General features: G+C 43.1%; 1 protein-coding gene across 3 annotated transcripts in view; it reads right to left on the bottom strand.

The window, feature by feature from the left end:
* Window positions 1-20,656, bottom strand: part of PNPLA7 (patatin like phospholipase domain containing 7) — a 126,493-nt gene that overhangs the window by 62,531 nt on the left and 43,306 nt on the right. For all 3 annotated transcript variants that reach the window (XM_054848335.1, XM_054848336.1, XM_054848334.1), the window contains exons 20-21: window positions 11,763-11,876; window positions 866-926 (exon numbers count right to left, since the gene is read on the bottom strand). In XM_054848335.1, the coding sequence (XP_054704310.1) occupies window positions 866-926; window positions 11,763-11,876 (175 nt within the window). The remainder of the gene's footprint in view (window positions 1-865; window positions 927-11,762; window positions 11,877-20,656) is intronic.

The raw sequence follows: 20,656 nt of genomic DNA, 5'->3' as shown, positions 1-20,656 counted from the left end.
TCCCCAGATAGCATATTGCCCTATTTCCAAAGCCGCACGGACTCCGCCCGAAGCCACCAAGGCATTTCAGCATGCACAAAAGTTTAAGTACAATTATCACTAGAGATCCATATACAACTGATTGTGCACAGAAAGTTGAGCACGTAAAGAAAGAGCAGACTTTGAGATTCACTCCCCAAAACATGAGAGTTGGCTAGCTCATTTTCAGCCTCCTTAGAATATTGTAAAAACAGCAATAAAAATAATTTTAAAAACCCAAACAAAAACTAAACAACCCACACCAGCAAAGAACCCCGCAACACCCTCAGCAGTTAACGTGCATCTGTTTTCTTTTAAAAGCTGCTCAAGAAAAATTTGGAAAATTTCCTCCTACTCACTTCAATCAGTAAATATACTTTGTTTTGCTCGGCCACATACACAAAGCTTAAGAACCAATCCATAGCAGACCATTTCCTCTCAGACAATTCATTAAGATAATGCAAATACAGACATATTAAGTCAGTCTACAAGCAGATGCCACTCAGCATGACTATCTGATTCAAGTCTATTACAGCTGCTATTTCCAATGCTCCCTTTAGCTCTTCTCTTGCAAGAAATTTCAAGGAAATTTCACTGCACATATGCACCAGGACTTTTCTATCTCAATTGCAAATCATTCCATTCCCACACTTATTTAGCCATGCTCCACCAAAAAAAAAAAAAAATGTACACATATATATAATAAAATCACCAGTGACAACAGCTAAAATATTTAGCGACAAATTCTCTTTTCAAGTATGTGCTTTCTGTTTCCAGATTTAACGATGTAAATCTAGCTCCAAGGGAGCACCAGCATCAATGGGAGTAGTCCAGGAACGAGTCTTACCTCCCTGCTGAAGACTGCCAAGAATCTTCTCGCCCAGCAAGTGAATAAGTCTAGTCACAACCTAGCAATGGGAGAGAAAGAAAAAGAAAGGAAACAAACATTCAGGCAGAATATACCAAAAATAGTGCATCTAAATGGATATTTTCAAACTTTTGTAAGATGTTATCTCAAGTTGAACCATTCAGAGACAAGGTTTTATAACCGTAGCTTCTTTCCTGGCTGTAATGTATGGCGATGGATCATTTGCCTTGATTTCTTTTACCTTATTTTGCTCCAATCTGGAAAAACAAGAAAACAAAACAAACCCAAAAAAGGCAGTATTTAACTTGCTTTGGGAACAAAGAAAAAAATCCAAGTATTTTGGGAAACATGTCAAATTGCATTTTCAGTTCTCCTCTTGTCTCTCCACAGTGCCCTTGCGCCTCCAAGTCCCTCTCCCATCGCGTGGCTGTTGCAGCCCTCTGCCTCCTGTAGGCACTAAAGGCTCAAAAAGGTTCAAGTCTGTACTCAGACAGGTCCCCCCCACATTCTCACTTCCACCTGACCCCCTGTGAATTAGTCAGTGTTTGTAGTAACCACTTTAAGACATCTTGAATAAAAGAGATAAATACACACTGCTAAACAACTGCAGAATCAGAACAAACTACCTAAGAAATTGCTTTCCCCCTCAAATCACGTTTGAGTGGTACCTTTGAAGGGACAGATTTTTTTCAAGAGGACTTCCATCGCTATAAACCAATATTCAAATAGCCCAGCCTATCTGAAAAGTGACAAGCTTATCTCCAACATTAACAATCAATAATTCCCAACAAGTGGCGTAGCAGACTAATAATCACAATACCAAGGAGTGACAGACTTGGAAAATGCATCATTTGTTCTGAAAAGCTATGCGCAAATGTTTTATCAGATAAGGAAAAGAGATATTTAAATGCATTAAGAATTAATAAAGCAATCGTTAGATACTCTTCCCCAGACAGAGAATACAAGGTCAACATAACTCTAATCTTCAGGAGGACATAAAAAAAACCCCAAAAACCACAACAACAGGAGTTCTCCAAACTCTTAACAAGCTAAACAAGCAGCAGCAAATGGCTGCCTTGGATTTGGACACAGACAGACACGCTGTTCCCGTAAGAACAGGCACTTCAGGATGCATCTCTCAAATAAAAGACCATGTAAACATCAAGACAGGTCAGCATGCCTGTCAGAATCATTTATATATCCTGCTTTAAAAAAAATAAAATACAATACATCTCCCTAGACTGCGAAACTCTGTAGCTTTAATAAGCGCCAATATTTTTTAAGCATCTGGAGGAGGAAGGGAGGAGAGCAAACAGGCAGCTTCCAACACAGTGTGACTTACAGCAGAGCAAGGAGTCAGAGCTAAACAAAGTTATTTCAGTAATTTCTGTCCCATAGCCATAACTGTACGTTCCTAAAGGTGTCGCATCAACCATTTCCTCAGTGGTCCACGATCAACTTCTTTAAAGTTTCTCTTATTTGCACCAACAGTGCACACAATCGTCCGTACCCGCTGACGCCGCATGGCCACTGCCATTAGCGAGCGATGGCGGGACGATGGCAGGTCCTGATGGCAGGCGAGCTCTCGGCCTCCTTCCTCATCCTCGAATCTCAAACAGGATCTAAAACACTTCCCTTTGTCCAAAATACAAGCGCTGATGATCACCCAGCCGATTCCTTACCACTTTAATAACGCCCAGATCAGCAGTTCTGAGATTCAATTACCAGCGCTGGGTGTAACTATGGAAAATTGCCCCAACTACGGGGAGCAGGGAGGGAAAGAGGGAATTCTTACTAAAAACCATGAGACAGATTGCCGCTGCTAAGGGAGATAACCTGCCTCTCGCAGGCGTTCGCTGTTCCCAGCTCACTCGCGTTCACCTGACAACCTGTATCTGCACCGAGACTTTGCTTAAGCAGTTTTGGAAGGTGTGATGAACATTTTACATTTCTGAACCACTTTAAACATCAGAATTTTAATTACTTACTAAAATCATCTCCTGTATTTATAACTTTTTCTGCTTTACAGACAGCTAAGGAGAGCTCCCGCTAAGTTAAAGAAAACGTCCAAGGTTAATGATGGAACTAAGAATAGAACCTATTGGTCTCATTTTCCAGTTGGCTGCTCCTATTACCTGGAAATATTATTTGTCTTGCTTGCTAGAGCAAACCTTACAGCCTTGGTATGTATAGATATGGAAAAATTATTTCCCTGGTGACTTTGTAAGACAAGCAAATTGCTAACCACAACAGGATGAGTCACTCTGTCGCAGTCATGGCAACGTCGAAGGAACATCAATTTGGGATTGGAGCTAAGAACAACTGGCCTGAAATTTCCTTGAAGTTTGAGATTACATACTCTACATTTTCTTTCACCAAAAGGCAATGTGTTCCTTTAAAAGGGACTTGTCCATCCATCTGATGGAGAAGTCAATATAAATCACCTCTCTTCATCGACAACAGACCCAAGCTTCAATGACTGACCTACACCCATTACTGTGCAGAGCAGCCAGAGCAGCTTTTACCAAATTCAACTGCGAGAATTAAAAAAAAAAATATCCCTCTTCAGGTTTCCAAACACCATTATCGTAACCCCACCAGTAACATGGCACAAGAAGGAGCAGCACAACCCAAGAGAGTACGAGAAGGAAGGCAGAGGACCCGGGAGAGGACCTGGGGTGGCATGGAGGGGGCTGGTTTAGCTTGGGGAGGGGTGGAGAAGGAACCAAGCAGAAATTAGCCCTCCAGCTGGGAGGTCTCAGACAGGGATTGCAGCGTAACGAGAGTTCTTCCAAGTGTGCCTGAAAGAGCCAGGCAGGAGAAAGGCAGATAGCAGGGCACCGGCAGGCAGGTACCTCGGTGCAGACATCTGGGCAGTGATTCAGCAATCACTCATTCCCACCCTACTTCTTCAGCTGTATGTTGTAGGAAAAGCTCTGGGAATTGGCAGTGAGGGGTTGGGCAGAGGGGGAAGGCAGCAACTCTGGCAGCACTGCTGGGAAAACCGGGTTGACCTGGAAGAAACGCTGAGCTTTCGATCCTCTGGAGGTGCCACGCAGCCTCCAGCACTGCCCCCGTGATGAACTGGGTACTGCTTCTCCAGAAGTAGGCAAGACTTCTGCCCCCTCTCCCATGCAAACACCCACCTTTCCCAAGCACGGTGCCAGAGGAGCGCAGAGCACTTCCCAGACATCTGTACATGCAAAAATTGTCTCATTTCCACAGTGTCACCATCACCCAGGGCTAGACAGCCTTCACAGCACAGTTGGAAGCATCTGGTGTGCTCATCCCTACAGCATATCCTGGATTTTACAGTCTCTTCTAGCACCCATCCACCCAGCCCTGCAAACACGTACCCCGCTCGCCACAGACACCGAGTCTCAGCCCAATCTGCTGGCACAGAATCAGGCGCTTCAGATCTGAGGTTTGAAGAAAAATCTGCGCTGCAAAAAGGCAGAGAGTTGGAGCCCAGACTTATCCAAGAACACCGAGAGGTTTCTAAATTAGGCAAGGATCATTAATTGCCTGCAAAGTAAACACAAACTTTTTGACCTCTTGTACTACGGATTGAGCCAAACTTCATTTAGTTTATGAGAAAGTTGAATTTATCATTCCTCATGATTAGAAAACACGCTAGCGGTGAGCCGATCCTGCCCAGTTAATCACAGTTAATCACTTCAAGCAATAACGAGAAGCAGAGACATCGATTAGGCGCTTCTGTTGTAAGGCCAGAACAGAGCTACAGCTGCAGGATAAGCTGGGCTTTGTGAGAAGGAGTGCACTTTCCTACCCACTGCTGCCACCTCCAGCTGTGCGGTGACTCAGAAAGGTCACGATGCTTTGCCACCAACCTCAATACGCACCTCCAGGGGCTCGCAGCGAGGCTGGACTCTGGAGCCACGGAGCCTGCCTGGGTCTTAAAGACGACTGGGTCAATGTTCAAAAAAAACCCCCAAATCAAACCAAAATTCACTGTCCTGAGCTTATGCAAAAGACTTTTCAGGCCAGAAGGAAGAAGACTGACCTTACAGGCCTGAATACCCAGTATTTCTCCATCTCAAAAGCTACTTGGGGTTCCAAGGTGCATCAGTACCATTCTCCAAAAGCCCCAAAACCTCTCCTGCTCTCGCAGACCTTACTGCAACTATGCATTCATAAAACCTGTCCCCGAGCAGGACGTTCAGTTGAGACACGCATTTTGCAAGGGAAATAAAACGTTCCTCCTCCTCCTCCTTTCCACCCACTCACCTTTTCAGATTAACTCACCAGAACACTTTTATGCAGGGCAAAATGGGGTAAAGAGCATTTCTCTTTCTCAAATGGTGTTAGAGAGCACTCTCCTCGGCACAGTCCCACCTCTGACCCAGCTCACCACTCACCACCTCATCTGCCTAGAACCACGTTGTCTTCCTGGCTGTTTCTGAACCATCACCATCCCCAGAAAGACTGCCTCCAGCTCCCAGCAGCCTCCAATCCCCCTGGCGCCCTCACACTGAACGTGAAAGTTTCTGCATCTGCTCCAGAGAAGGCTCTGGGAAACCACTAATTCTCCCCCTGCTTAACTAACATCAAATTACTCGACAGATCTGCAGCCTCTGCATTGCAGGGCAAGGACTAAACAGCGCATTCCCAAGGGGACCGTATTTGCCTACTTTAGGCTAATTCCAGTTTCAAACCAAACGTCCCTCGGCGGTAGGGCAGGCGGTATTACAGCTCGGCATCACCAGCTAGCGATGGGGCAAACGCACCGCTGACTACTCCGTCCAGCTCAGGTCTGAGGTGCTATTCACAGCTACCGCAATTCCCACACCACGACGTATTTCCTATAATCCTTTTAAATATTTCAACCTATTATCCACACCTAGCTAATCTTCCAAGGCTGGGTTCTAGTTAAAGATTTTGTTCCTATTCAACTGTGAAACTTAAGAGTTGCTTTACAATAAGCCCTTTAGAAAGTGAGTTTCATGAGAATTCAGTTGTAAAATACTTTCCTGCGGATATTTATTTCATTCTGTGAACGGCGCGGATTGCCTCGCAAACTGACTGTCTGCTAATAGATACCAACGGTACCAAACAAAGCTTTTTCCCATCCTAGCTAACTTTCAACAAAGCTGATTTAGAGAAATCGTAACATCTGCACCAATATCCAAATTCACAATAACAACTGATGCAAAAGGTACTGTGTAGTACAAATCCATCTTTTTCAGAAGATGAGAACCAGAAGAACAAAACCAAAACAATATATTCATCAGCTCTGCAGGAAGCAGGCGGGGAGCAAGCCTGGCACACCAGTTTGGATCCTGTGTAACCAGCAGATACAAAGTCCTACAAATCCAAAATGGGGTTTTCCTTCCAAGTCTGTTCCCATCCTCTCCAGTGGATCCTCTGACATCGCCCAGATCCAAAAGAACAGTATTCTCACAGCGAACAAGATGGCTTAGAGGTCAGCCAAGTACTTTCTCCGATGACTTTGAAGCTTAAAAATAAGATACCTAATAGTTAAGCCTTTAAAACTTCAAATCAGTCATCCAATAGGCCACCTTCAAATTAAATGTGTTAAATAACAATTTATTGGTGCCTTCATAGCAGGGTATTAATGACCTTCACATACATATGTGATTTAGTTAGAGGACACGTAAGAGGGCTTTCTACCACACAGAGATCCAATGTGAATAAGCGAGTGTGGAAAACAGGGCTGCCAAGGGTCTTCTATTCTACAAAGTAAGTGCACTTGGGGTAAAATAGTAATAACAGCCATTTTATCTATACAAATTCACATAATGGCAGGTTCGTTTCTGTGGAGCTCTTTCCAGGAGTTGCAATTATTCTTTCTTAAGGGTTTGGGTTTTTTTTTTTTGAGGGACAAGGGAGGAGGAGAGGTAAATTAGATCATCGACTTGAATAAAACCATGGTGTTCTTGAAGCTTTACATGGTCCCAGATCAGATCAAACACTCTGCTTGTCACAGAATCGGGGAGCTTAGCGAGGGGTCTCTGATTAAAACTTCCGACGGTTTGAGAGAACCGCCGTGACAAAGCAAATCTCAAATGTTCAGTCGTAACAAAGTCTGGCACCCTCACAAATGCTGCTAGGGCATACAGAAGAACTGCAGCTTTATCCTGGGGCTGTTTAAGCTCCGAATGCTTGTGATCAATTGTGTCTTGAAGAAAAATGTCAGTCTCGCATCACTGCTATGACTAAGCACTCCCTCCTGCCTGCCTCACGTCGGGCAGCTACAGCCGGTGACCACGCTCCCGTTGAACGTTTTTCTTCTCTCCTTTTCACACCCACTTCTCCTATAGTCAAGGAAAACTTATTTTAATGGGCCATGAGAACAAATGCAGAAAAATCTAGAAGCATGGCCTCTCCTGACCTATTCCACAATGCCACATCAAGCTTAAATAATGTGACGCACAACATACACAATGCCCGAGGGAAGCGTTTTGAAAAGAGGGCACGTTCCTGAAGTCACTCGGTAAGGCAGATAACCCTAGGGAAGGCTCCATCCACTTCAGAAAAGCTTTGGTTAAAATATGCGTGCAAAGATAGCAGGACTCACTGTTCAAGAGAGATGATGGGTTCTGAATGTATTTAAAGCCCAAGGGCAGATTTACGGAATTAAAAGAAAGGTGCAGAAAAACTCTGTGTTTTCTAACATGCATTTCTAGCACGCAAAAGGTTGTCTTACATTTCACCTCCCCACAGCTCCTAAGCAATTTCTCAGTGCAATTTCCATCAGCTACAGTGGGTCTAAATTTCAAGTCAGAATTATAAAAACAATCTCAGCTCAGCAGAGGCAAAGATAATCTATGAAATGAGATCGAAGTTATATACTGACGTTAAAAAAATCTCTGTAATCTGTTCACAAATTCTGCGCTCTCGCTGCTGCTTTGAAACTGCTTTGTGGTGCCAAAAATCGTGAGCTGATTCTCTGTCCTACTTTTCAGAACTGAAGGCAGTGATGAAAATAGAAAGAATCAATTCCCTTTCACTCCTGCAACGCTGAAAAGCTTCAAGCGGCACCAGAAGCAAGCACGGAGGCTGCCAGAGGAGCAAATGCTCTTGCTGGCTGAATGCCCCAAGGGCTGTGGCCCTCAGGCATGAGCCCTGAGAAAACAAAGGAGAGGTTTTGCACTGTGGACCACCTTCAGTTGGAAATGTCTAGGATGCCATATCCAGAGTGATGCAAGGTTAGGATGTTGGGATGCTTTCCTGAGAAGCTAGAAGATGTAGGTTTGACTTCTGCAGACTGAGCAGGATCTAGAAGTCAACATCTGTCACTCCTGGGAGCATGCTCTGAAATTTTGGCTGTTACTTACAACTGAGACGAGACACCCCACACTCACCCCTCTGTTTCATGCCTCGGAATAACAGCAGCTCCAGTGGGTCACACCAAGGGTCCCAGCAGACCAGTATCCTGTCCCTGACAGGACCACAGTAGATGCCCAGGGGAGAAGACAAAACAGAGCATATGGTGCTTCCCCAAGCATCAGCTGTGCAATTTTTCCAGATTGTACATCACAGCTCAAGGAACTTGAATTACTGCACAGACTAATGGAGCATGATTCCCCTCATTTGACATCGTTCTCATCAGCAAGCACCACCCACGTTTACAAGTTTCTTACCCATCAGGTAACATTTTCTTACAATGCATTCCAGAGTCGGATCCCTTTCCGGATCATCTACAAACACATCAGGACTGGTGAAGGGCACGCGGGATGAAGTCCCTCCACTAACTCCTAGAATTAAAGGGTTCTTCGCCCTTAGCAGGAAACAGTAAAGCTCAAGGTAACTAATTGAAGGGGTAATTCAATCTCAGGAACTGCCCAGTTCTTGGCTGTTAAGATGCAGGCTGCCAAGAGGAACACCAAAACAAAAGCAATTCTCCCTGGCATGGGATTCCTCTGAACTAATCAAGCACTTCACATGACTGCGGACAAGCACCAACATTTGATTGCTATTCCACCGAGCAAGACTCAGGTTAACTTAGCCTTACCCTTCCACGTGGCTGGACCACAACTACCTCTTGCTACCTAGTCAGTTATTGCAGAACTATCACACCTGCTATCCCTTCATTATTTTATTACTGCTGGTTGGATGGGGAAAACATCATCCGAAGTCCTGTGTATAAATCACTACTGAAATACCAGGAGAGAAAACAGGACAGAGAGAATTCATTTGGCCTATCCCTCTGCACCACTTCAAACACAATTTCTTAAGAGGCTACAGAAACAAGTAATGATCCTTTAGCCTTTGCAGGAGCAGAATCAGCTTTCTATTAATATCTAAGTGCTGCAATTTCCGTACGCTACCATTTGCTCTATCCCAATATGGAGAGTAGCCTATGCCCTTTCTATCAGAAGACAACTTTACGCATTTGAAAATAGCTACCATGCTCTCCCTTAACCTTTCAGTCTTTTTACCTTTACAGGTTAATGTTTCCAAAGACCAGTTAGCCGCCTTTTTGTCCTCTAGACTCTCTTCACCTGGTCTGCCGCTTCCTTCAGACGTGCTGCCACAGGCTGGTACGGAAGCTTTTCCAATATCACAGAGGACATAAGGATTTCTACACTCCAAACCCCGTTCTGTTAACACAGCTATTTTTTTTTGCAACTGCATGACATTGTTGAGGCACGGTCAGCTTTTGATCCTCTAATGCCTGGATTCTTTTTCTAAGAAAAAGCTACCCAGACCCTTTTCTCTGGATGTAATTTATTAGCTTCCAGATCAAAAACTTCCCTCCAGTACACTTCTTTAACTTTAAAGTTAACTTTGTACTTTCTGCTTGACTTCAAACTTTCTACCCCATTGTCTTCCCCCATCACTTCAATTCCCACTCACTTCTGTCCTTCCTCTCTTATCTGATGGACCTAACAGGCAACAAGAGAAGACATGAGAACTTTGAGATCACATAAAAAAATATTTTATCTTAGGTTCTTAGGACAGTTGGAAGGCATTAATCACATAAATCACCTACTTAAAGCCTATCGTACACTCCTCTATTTTTAATGCTTGTTCTAAAATCATGTTACAGTAAAAATAATACCAGTTTAACATCTAACTTAGAATTTGGAGATCTCAAACAGCAGCAAGAATGTGTTTTCCTAACAACCTTTTTTGCATCACATTTCCTTAAAAGATCTATTTTAGCATTTTGTTTCATTGCAACTAATTAGCCAAACTATATACAAGTCTAGAGAAAATTAATTCCATATTCAAAAGCCTGAGGAATTTGTGGCTGACAGGCTGCACTCTTTAGACACGGGAAGACCTTTGAATTCCATTACAGATAAATGTTTTGAATTGTACTATAAATGTGACACTCAAGCACAACTTCAACTGCAAAGTAAAGACTCACAACTCCACAAAGAGCACTCTTTAGGGGAAACAATTCTGCCAACAGATAGAATAGGAAAAGGGAAGAGAGAGAAGAGAGACACTGACATTAATTCTTGCCCTAGACAAAAAGGCGGAATGAGAACACAGCCTTCGTGCAGATCAGCATTCAAGGCATTCCTAAGCATTAAATGTTTAGTGCTTGCTAGTAATTTACAGTTTAAATGTTTACCAGTTACACAAACTCATCCACTATGTAAGGAGAAAGGTGGTTTTAAATTCTACCCGGCTCATTTCCTCACTTCTTGATCAGTCAGCCAAGAGAGTGAGATGAAAAGGGCAACTCAAGAGAGGATGCCACGCTGTCGGTACCCAGCTGGTGCCTAGTTACGTACAGGAGCTGCACGTTGCTACCAGTTCATAAATCTAGGTGGGAAATCTGTTCTGTTAAACAGAGAACAGAACTGGAGGACTATTCAAGAGGGACCCAGAGAACAGGAGCGCCTTAACAACCTGCAACAGAAGTTCTGAAACACTTAGGCAAAAATAATGTTACAGGGAAACCAGAAGATTATTTTTCATTGACATAACTTCTGAACGCTTACGGCAAGGATGAAATTCTTCTAGCAGTGACACAGACAAAGCCCTCATGGTTATTGTAACGTGAGAATGCATGAATACAGGCTTTATATTTTACAGTTAAAAAAGAATAATAAAAAATGTTATTATGAGTCCTAGGAAAGAAAAAAAAAGAATATTTTAATTAGGATTATTACTTTTGCAGTTTTTTTAAGAAATCTGGTAAAATAAATATGTCTTAAAGACAACAAAAAGAAAAATCAGAAATAATTCAAAATAACAGCATTAAAGAATTGCCTTTAAGGCTAGTGCAATGATTTAGTACTTAGTATAATGTTCCTGATGCACTTAGGGACAAAAGAATTAAATTTCAAGTCTGTCGGTCTCCAGATTTGCAGGAGAGAGGTATAATGTCAAATGAATTAAAGAAGATGGACGAATTGATGGATTCAGAGGGAGCAATCACAGTCTGCAGGACATGGACAGATCTGGCAGGTGCAGAATAAGGACTGATGGCCTAAAATGCAAGGAGAGGAAATCCAGCCCCCAAATATCAACGCTCTGGAAATAAAGGTACATATAACCAAGTGCTGACTTCCAGTCCCTGTGAGCAAGACAAATGCAGAAGAACATTTTAAAGTGATTTTAGAAGTCAAACTTTTATTTACTATCAATAGCACTAAGTGATTTCCACTCTGCTAAATATACATGTCCTGCATTTAGCGTGAGCTTCTTCCAGATATACAAAACAGCCCTGCAATAAAACACGCTAAAATTGATTAGAAGAAAAAGAAGCTGGTGAAAGGCTGGTATAGATCAGATCGGGCAGACAAAGAGAAGAAAATGTTTTTTCAGTATACATGAATCACACCAAAAAACCCTGAGGACTTGGTGCTAACAGGGAATTTTAGCTCCTCAGACATCTTTTGAGATAGACAGAAAATACTTTTAATTTTCTTACCTGGGGGAATTTGCGTTTGATAGATGTCAGTGCTCCCTCTGGGAGCTTGGCAAGTTCTGAATCTCTGACTGCGTGTACTGTCGTGGCTCTAGGTTGACGGGTTAATGCCTCTACCTGAAAGAGAACACAGCCAAAACGTTAAAGATAATTCACAACATGTTGCAAAAAAATCAAATGTCAGGATGAAGGAATGGAACAATTCCCAAGAACCAGACTGTCATACCTGTTGCTCACACACATTCAAAACAGAACACGGTTTCCCCCCAGGGCATGTACGGAGGGAGCTTACGGAAGGCACATCCTTCTGCAACAACTATTAGCATCTCTTTAATCCAAATCTCCCGGCACACGCTCTGCTATCGGACAGTCGCAGCTTTTCACAGAACTAGAACCTGTAGCGCCAGGCGGGCAGCATTACAAGAGAAAGTTCTGTTTTCTGTCATTTTTAATTGTGATAAAGCCATCGAAGAGAAAGAGAAAACCCCACTTTTCTACTGCTCTTCCGTTCTTTTTCCCCCAATGCCATCCTGAAATATTTTCATTTTACTCTCAGAAGCTGAATACCAGCAACCTTGAAACACTCAAGACTTCTTAAAGATTAAAGAAAGGGATGAGGGGCAAATCAGCACATTTTGGCCAGAAGTGAGCTTTGCTTTTCCAGTTATTTTTTTTACCAATGCATGTGTACCTGTGCTATGTAAGCAGGAAAACATGCGACGGTACGCCCAAATATTTCACCTAGAAAACAGTTATTTTATTAAGAGAAGTTTGAAGACGAAAATGATCACGCAATGAAAGTTAATACAGAGATATTCTCTTTTACGGGGAGAACCTGACACAATATTAACAAACCCGGGTTCTAAAAGCCAGCTCTGCAAAATGCAGCTGCTCCCGAATCCCCAACCGCACCATCTGCAGAGCCCGGACCCGCCACCAACTCGTAGTGTGTTTTGAAATGCAGAAACCCAATTCCCTGGTGAAATATCTTCACACGCTTAATGAGATCGCCTGCTAGGCGAGATGGCGTCATTCGGGGCTCAGGCGTGAGCTACAACATTTAATTGCTTAGAAACAGCCTGGTGCTCAGGTTTGCAAGTTTTAGCAGCAGGCAATGTTTACTGGGTTTAAAATCCATAGATCAGTTGTTACAGGGAAAAAAAAACCAAAGGTTGTCATTGTAGTAGCTGTCATTGCTGAGGTTGAACCCCAAAAATTCCTCACTTTAACTGCAATCCATGGACACTTAGAATAAAAATGAACATGACTTATTATTTTAAGTTTTCCAGTAGAAAAAGTAACAGAAAATATATCAGCTTATAATTGTTTGGTTTGTTTTGGGGTTGGGGGATTGATAGGGTTTTGTTTGGTTGGTTTTGTGGTTGTTTTTTCTTCCAGAATTTGTTCCAAAGCTTGTGTTTACAGCAAATTCCAACACAAGCAGTGCTTTTATTACAGAACTAGGGGCTCAGGCACACAAAAAGTTAACGCCATGTATACGGTGCGCTGCACAGCAGCTGAGCTGTGCCGGGGGCCCAGCCATGCACTGCTGCCTACAAGAAAATGAATTTAAAACACGCAACTCCGCGTCGTTCAACAAGAGCCTGTTCTTGGAAGACTACATGTGCACGAACTGGACGATGCAGACAGCCAGGACATCTACATCTCAAACGCAGTTAGTCCCGAAAGCTGAGATCAGCCTGCTAATATTAACTCGAGCCAGTACAGGAGAGTTTAATCAGCACCGATTGCTAGGCATGAAAAACTGCACAAGTAAATGTAAAGTAACTGCATTTTGCAAGACTTAGCCTTTGGGTTTGTTTTTTGTTTGTTTGTTTTTCAGATGCCAGGGATGTTTTAGTATGTAATCACATTTTAAACTAAGTGTATAGAAGGAGGGGGAAAAAGAGGTCATGTCATCTTTGTACGCACATTTACAGAGAACCAAGTTCCCTTTAGGTTCCCCAAATGGTCGTATAACTTCTCCTGGTTTCTCTCTCTCCCCTGTTACCAGCTTTTTATCACAGTTTTTGGCTCTGTAATTTAGCTTCCTTATCCTGAAAGCAGGTTAAGAGTTTCACTTGTTAAAATAAAACCTTTCCTCTCAGCCAGTCATCACCCGATTGAGTTTACTTTGTATAAAGAAGAAAAACACTCAAGCTGTCTAACATCCTTTTCCACCCTTTTTGTGATATATGAGTGCATAAAATTAACTGTGCTCCAAAGGGCTCACCGGTCTTTCAGAAAAGATGAGATTTCTAAAAAAGGGAATTAAATTTTAATTTTAAAACAAAGCCTCAGGGACTTTTTTTTTTTTTCCTCCAAACTATGACACTGTCTCTTCGAATTGTTCCCCAGGCAGATCAGGGGGGAGATGGAGACCTTCTTCAAACCTCCTTTACAAGGAGCCACTCAGATCCCCAGAGCAGACGGCATTTGCAACAGCACCAGTGTTACGGACCCCCGCAATTGCAGGGAATTTGTTCAATATAATTCCCAACTGATTACAGAAATTGGTTCTTGTGCTACTCTAAAATACAGGTACTATGTAAGTCTAGCCACTACCTTTGATATTTTCATGCAAATACATCCCGGTAGTCTCACATGGAAAATATCCGGGTCCCTCACACTGCACACCAAGAGATTCAAATCTTGCTTTCCCCTTGGATAGTAGCATCTCAGTTCCCAATCTCTGCTTTTATTAGTTAGCCCAAACTATTCATCAAATACTTCCTCTTCACTGGAAGTGAAAGGGCTCTCACTGAACACGTGGACCTTCGGTAGGATTATTCTCAACCTTCACTACATTCTCACCTCTCCCCTCTTTACACCCTGTGGTTAAAAAGCCTTCTTCGCACTAGTTTTACATTTCCTGCACATGGGAATCTGCCAAATCAAATAGGTATTTGGCTATTCTCATCTTTTTTGAGGATTAAAAACAGATTCTAACATTGAGTCATAGTTCTCCCCTGTAAATTATACTTTTCTTCTTTGTATTTATTCTTAACAGACCGTTTGAGATGTCATTTATTCAGAGTTTTTTCTTCTTGCTTAGAAAAAACAAGTTTCATGCAATGTGAATACTTAAAATCATTTCACTCTTAAGCCACATACAAATCCTTGGGCTCTTCTGTCCAGTGAGCCTTTTCAACAAGTTTTCTTATTTTTCCAGGTTTATAAGTAGTACAAGACTTAGAGATCTAGCTTCAACTTTAATACAAATAAAATCCACCTGCGATCAGAAGATCAACCCCATAAGATTATTTCTTTGGTTATAAGCCCCAAATGTAATATTCTGATCACCCAGCACAGCTACAGTAGCCAAACAACACTAAGACACCTCCATAATAACATTAATAAACAAACATTTCAAGAAATAATATTATTATCTTCCAAATCTTATCCAACCCAACCCAGGGGAGAGATATATTTTGCTTGAGACAAGAGTACATCCCTGGTTCTTCTCCCATAACATCCATTCCTTCTCCTTAGTAACAAGCTCTAAACAAGTTCTGCCTCACTACCCATTTCTGGTTGTCTTGTTCAATTTTTAATTCACCCGCATGCCATCCTTGCTCTTCCTCTCAAACAATCCTCCTGTTTTCCTGGAGTTCACTGAAGGTTTGAGTCCATCACATCTTCTGCTCCATCTGGACTGGCTAGTCTTCTCTTTGCCATCTTATTATCTAGTGGTGTCTGCTCTTCCCTCATGTTGTAAACTCAGCAAGCCTACATTACAGTGCTACTTCCACTTTGAAATCTCTCTCAAATCCAACCGCTATGCCTCATTCTAGCAGTCATGCTAAAACGCTCGATGTTCCATTTGTCGCTCACCTGTCTCTGAGGTCTACCCCTCGGCAACACGTTTACAGCAAGCATCAACATCTCCTCTCTACCTCCATCACACCCTCAAGAATCTGTCCATCCACCATTGCCTTGCCTTCCATTTCCTCCAAGAGCTGCATGAAGCGATGCCTCGAATGCTATTAATAATTTGAATCAAGAAGCTCGTATCAATTTAGAGCGTTACATACCCTGTGGTTCTCGTAATTGTGTGGTCCCTCCTGCACTACTGCAGCTCTGTTGTTCCTAACATTAACATAAAGAAAAAAACCCACAACTATAAATAGATCTATGCTCTTTTTACTGTTTCAGCTAATTCTGACAGCTAGGTTTCTCTTATCTTCTCCTAGCTCAGTATTAAATAGTGAGAAAAACACGTACGATGCATCCATCAAGTACAACGTGCATGATTCACAACCCTAGCTTACAAGTCCTTTACAAAGAAAAAGCGTTACTGTACATCTTTTAAAACAAAGGGGAAAACAATTTCTGTTCTCATGACCTCTTTTGACTTCATTTTCAACAGTCATTGCTGACAGTTCTTCTTACAGCTTTCCAAATTACCCAGTTGTAAAGCAAAATCTAGCAAGCGTTGTCTTCTGCAAGTCGGTCTAATTACTCCAAATTCCTTTTTGAGCTACCTCCGACAAATCACTTTGAATATTTGCTTAACGTTGCGCATGCGCATAGCCCCTGTGCAATGAGCATATATATATATATATTCTCGTGCTTAGCCTTAAGCAGCTCTGAGACTTCATGGAGGACTTCACCAAAACTGGGGCCGGTTTATGTTAGTTGATCTGCTGGCCCAATAAAACATTGCTTCTCCACGCAAATGCAGTAACAAGTTGTTGGGTGACTTTTCTGATAGTCAGCAAACAGTAAAATGCAAATAATTTTAAAATACAGTTTCTTGTATAGATTATTTCTTTCCAAGCAGGTTTTCAAGTTGCAGAGCGGTAGCGCACAGGTCCAATTAGTGACACAAGTCAACGGGATCGTTTTAGTCACAGGTCTGTCCTCCCCGACCTTCAACCACCGGCACGTTCAGACACTCCTGTGGCTCTCTCTGTACGTCCCCCTCCCACCCATTTCATCACACACTGCTTTCAGTTCCTCTTCATTACGGCTAGTGTTCCACCCGAGAATCTTTTATTCTCTCGTACATCATACTGCTTTCTCACATATCAACCCTTTCCTTGCGACCAGCTCACAGGAGCTCCACACCGAGGGTACCCTGCATCTCGGCCCTCCCGCTGCCATCCCCCAGACACCATGCAGTAAGACGGAGCAGCAGCCACAGAAACGACAGCACCAGTTATAAGGAGAACTTGGGAAGCAGGGTAGGACTCCATGGGTTATTAAATTACGTAGTTTAAACTCTTCATCTTCCAAATCCTCATTCATGAGAGCCACAATCACCGCCTGTCAATTAGCCTGGTATTTGTAGGCTTTGAGCTTTCGCGTTCATGCAAGACGCTTTGGCAAGACCCAGCAGCCACAAACCCACCCTCTTACAAGAGGGCGCCAGGGAGATCAGGGCACAGCTGGCCGTGCTTCAACAAAAGCAGTATCATGCGTAACGAAACAAAGCGAGAACTCTCATAACAGTCAAAAAATAGCAAAAAGGCATTTTCTTCTCCTCAACGCTGGCGTAGCTTCCAGCGGCAAGGGAGGGGGCACAGACCATCCTGAGCCGGGGTGCAGCATTGCAGACACACTGCCCAGCACGCCTGCGGTGCCGCTGCCGTCTGCCAAAGCTGCCTCCTCACTCCCTCCTCACGCAACGTCCGCCCCGAGCCGCGCCAGGCAAAACCAACGGCTCACCCAAAGGCACCGGGGAGGACCACGGCAGGACAGCGGGAAACACAAGGGACAGGGCTGAAATACACTGCGCAAGGAAGCACAGATACACCCGGGGAGGCAGAAGGAGAAGAAATACCAACACTGACATCTGCTGATAGTTTAGGAGGCTTGAGGAAAGGGAGAGGCAACAAGTCAGATGCCCCGGTACCAGCTAGCACACCCGAATCTCAACGGCCAACACAGGCACTGGAACAGCACAGGCACAAAACAGCCACACGCGCGTGGATTTTCAGAGCAGTGGTTTTGCTAGACTAGGACAGGAGATGCTGCAGCTGAAGACAGCGATGTAACATAATCAGTGTTACGTGAAAGGCAACCAAACGCTACACGGAACAATTTTTTTTCTGGTGTAAACAAGCTGCTCTCAGACCCTTCAGCTCATTTGCACCAGACGCAGCAAACGGAGCACGCTCATCTCAAAGGTGTTTCCTCCAGCCATCAGTTCGGAAGAATCTGAAACATTAACTTGTTTGTATCAGAAAAGGACAAAGGAGGAGACGCTGCTGGAAGCAATGAATGAGTGGGAAGAGCAACCAGACAAGCTGCAAATCGATGCTATTTGTGGGAGCAGTGCCAGTGGATGAATGCAGTACGCCATGTACTCTTGAAAGTTGTTCTAACAACCACCTTCTGCAATATTTCGTGTGCCAAGTTAACCTCGTGACTGAGGACATCCAGCACTTCTGCTGCGCGGAAAGAAGAATCCAAACCTCCTTCTCTCTTTTTTTATTTTTTTTTATATATATATATACACACACATACATATATATAAAAAACCCACTTACATACATATACACACACTCATATATTTAAGTCTTACTTTGTGTATCTAGATGTATATGTGTAAGTGTATATGTAAAATATATGTAAAAATTAAGTAAGACAGGGCTTGCTACCTTTCGTAATTAAGGCAGCGGGAGTCATGCTACACGTTCTCCTGATGGGCCTGAGCCTGCACTTCGTAGCAGTGCAGCGACAGTCCCGTTGCAGCAGTGACCGTCATTAAGGGACGGCAAAGGGAAAGATCGCAGCTGGGGAAGGGAACTGGTAACAGCCCTACCTGGTGTATTTAAGTTTCCCTCCTTATATGCATGTGGCTATAGAAAAAATGGGAAGTTGCATGCTCATTTTGCTCCCCTAATCCATCATTACAGTCAAAACAAAACAACAAAAAACCCACACTGAGAGTTATCTGAAGCACACACAAAAACTCCCAATTCGTCAAATTTATCCACGTTGTTTGAAAAGTATCTGCAAGTACAACGCCACTGACAGGCACACAGTATGCTCCTCCTACGAAGAAACTATGTCTGAATTTCAGCAATGGAAGAAGAGATAACAGAACGCGATGACCTGCTTGGATACTTTCCGACAAGGGAGAGATCCGATGGCCTTTGACTCAGCTTCACACCACAAAACCACCAAACCTGGCTGCAACTTTAGCAACATCCTTCCCCATGCTCTGTTTCCCACTACTCACTGGCCTCCAAGCATTTTCATGATGATGACAAGGATCACAATTCTCTCTCTTACTCAGTGGCTCTTACTTAATGATGCTTGCCGAAAAGAAAAGTTACAATCAAGGAAAAGAAAAAAATATCTCTTTTGCTAACAACTCGAGCATTTTGCAAAGGCTAAAGGGAAAGCAATATTAACTCTTCCCATTTGCAAGCCAGCCTAGTTCAATGCAGCATTTCTCAAAACGGAAGGGAGAAATGAGCAGAAGGCAGGGGATGTGGAAGACTGTCCTGAAGGGGAATCGGAAGTTCTATCAAGAGTTAGTTGGTAGGTGGACACTAGCAATGATATTATCACAAGGAAATTTAGCTGGAAGCAGGAGGGAGACACAACACAGCTTAAGGAATGACAGTCTGCTGCATGAAATCCCCTGTCGGAAACCCAGCAGGTCACAACTTTCATCACTATCTGTCAAAGATCCTAATACTGTCCAAAAAGAATTTGGCTAAGGAGATAAAGCTCTCTGCAGCTTTACCTGTGGCAGCTACAAAGCCAACTGACTAACCCACATAACATTATCGCCAGATAATTTAATGCCAGTTCCTGTCAAAACCGTGCCTGTGGTTTTCCCAGCCAGCGATGAGACCACTAAACTATAGCACAACAATTTTCAGTTATTAATGGTCTCTTACTTTCACCAGCTGTTTAGAACTTGAGGCAAATAAAGATAAAAGATAAACTGCTGTGGATAAAAGAATAAATTGTTGTAGAGAAAAGAATCGGGGAAAATAGACAGTACTCAGCAGCTCACACCGTAAGTGAAGATGCTCCTAAGAACCCGAGGTTCCGATGGCTTAGATCAGCGACTTCACTTCAGCCAAAAACACCCTCAGGATGGGTTTGGAAATCAGGACACTGAGCTTCTAATTTCAGTCTGACGCTAATTCAGCTGCACAAATGTGAACTCATTTCTCAGAGCTTCCTCTGCCTGGCTTCTCTGCTGGTCACTGCTGGGGGGTTTGCTGTTGGGTGGTTTATGTTTGGGTTTGTTTGGGGGGTTTGTTTCCTTGGGTTTGGGATTTTTTTTTAAATTTCACAGCTAAGATGCTGCTAGGCAAATAATAATTTTTAGTACTGTATTACCAAGACAGACGGTGGAAGAGATGGGAAGAGAACACCTCCTTCCAGAACCACGTCTTCCAGCTCAGTGCTTGGACCTCATCCGCCTCCAATTTCCACAGCTATGGGCTGTGCACACAGAGTGCCTGAGGCACCACTAACCTGAATTAACCTGAAATCTGGTTTTTTAGTGACTTAAAGCTTTAGAAACAGAAGAATTCACAGTCTGAAAAAATTGCATGCGACTAATCGGCCAGAGAACATCCACACACTTAAAAATGACAAAGTAAACCAGCCTTACGGAGTAGAACTTGCCCAGTTTTAGCGGGGGCGTCAGGGGTGCAACGATACTCAGCTGGTTTTGGTAGCGTCAAAAGCCTGTGGCCTATGATAACATTTGTATGATAAAGAACAAAAGTCTGACAAGTGTAATCCTGATACTGGTGTGTTTCCTTTGAGGATTACTCAGCAATTAAAGATTTCTAACAGTCAGTCTTACATTTCAAAGGGCAATGCTCCAAATCCCTAAGGAAATCATATGCCAGTTACAGATTCTTCTTGGTTTTCAACTTTTTAGAGAGCAAAAAAGCCATGCACGTTTAACTGTATCA

The sequence above is a fragment of the Grus americana genome, chromosome 20 (genome assembly GCF_028858705.1).
Source record: "Grus americana isolate bGruAme1 chromosome 20, bGruAme1.mat, whole genome shotgun sequence".
Taxonomy (NCBI): domain Eukaryota; kingdom Metazoa; phylum Chordata; class Aves; order Gruiformes; family Gruidae; genus Grus; species Grus americana.
This window is presented reverse-complemented; position numbering and strand designations above follow the sequence as displayed.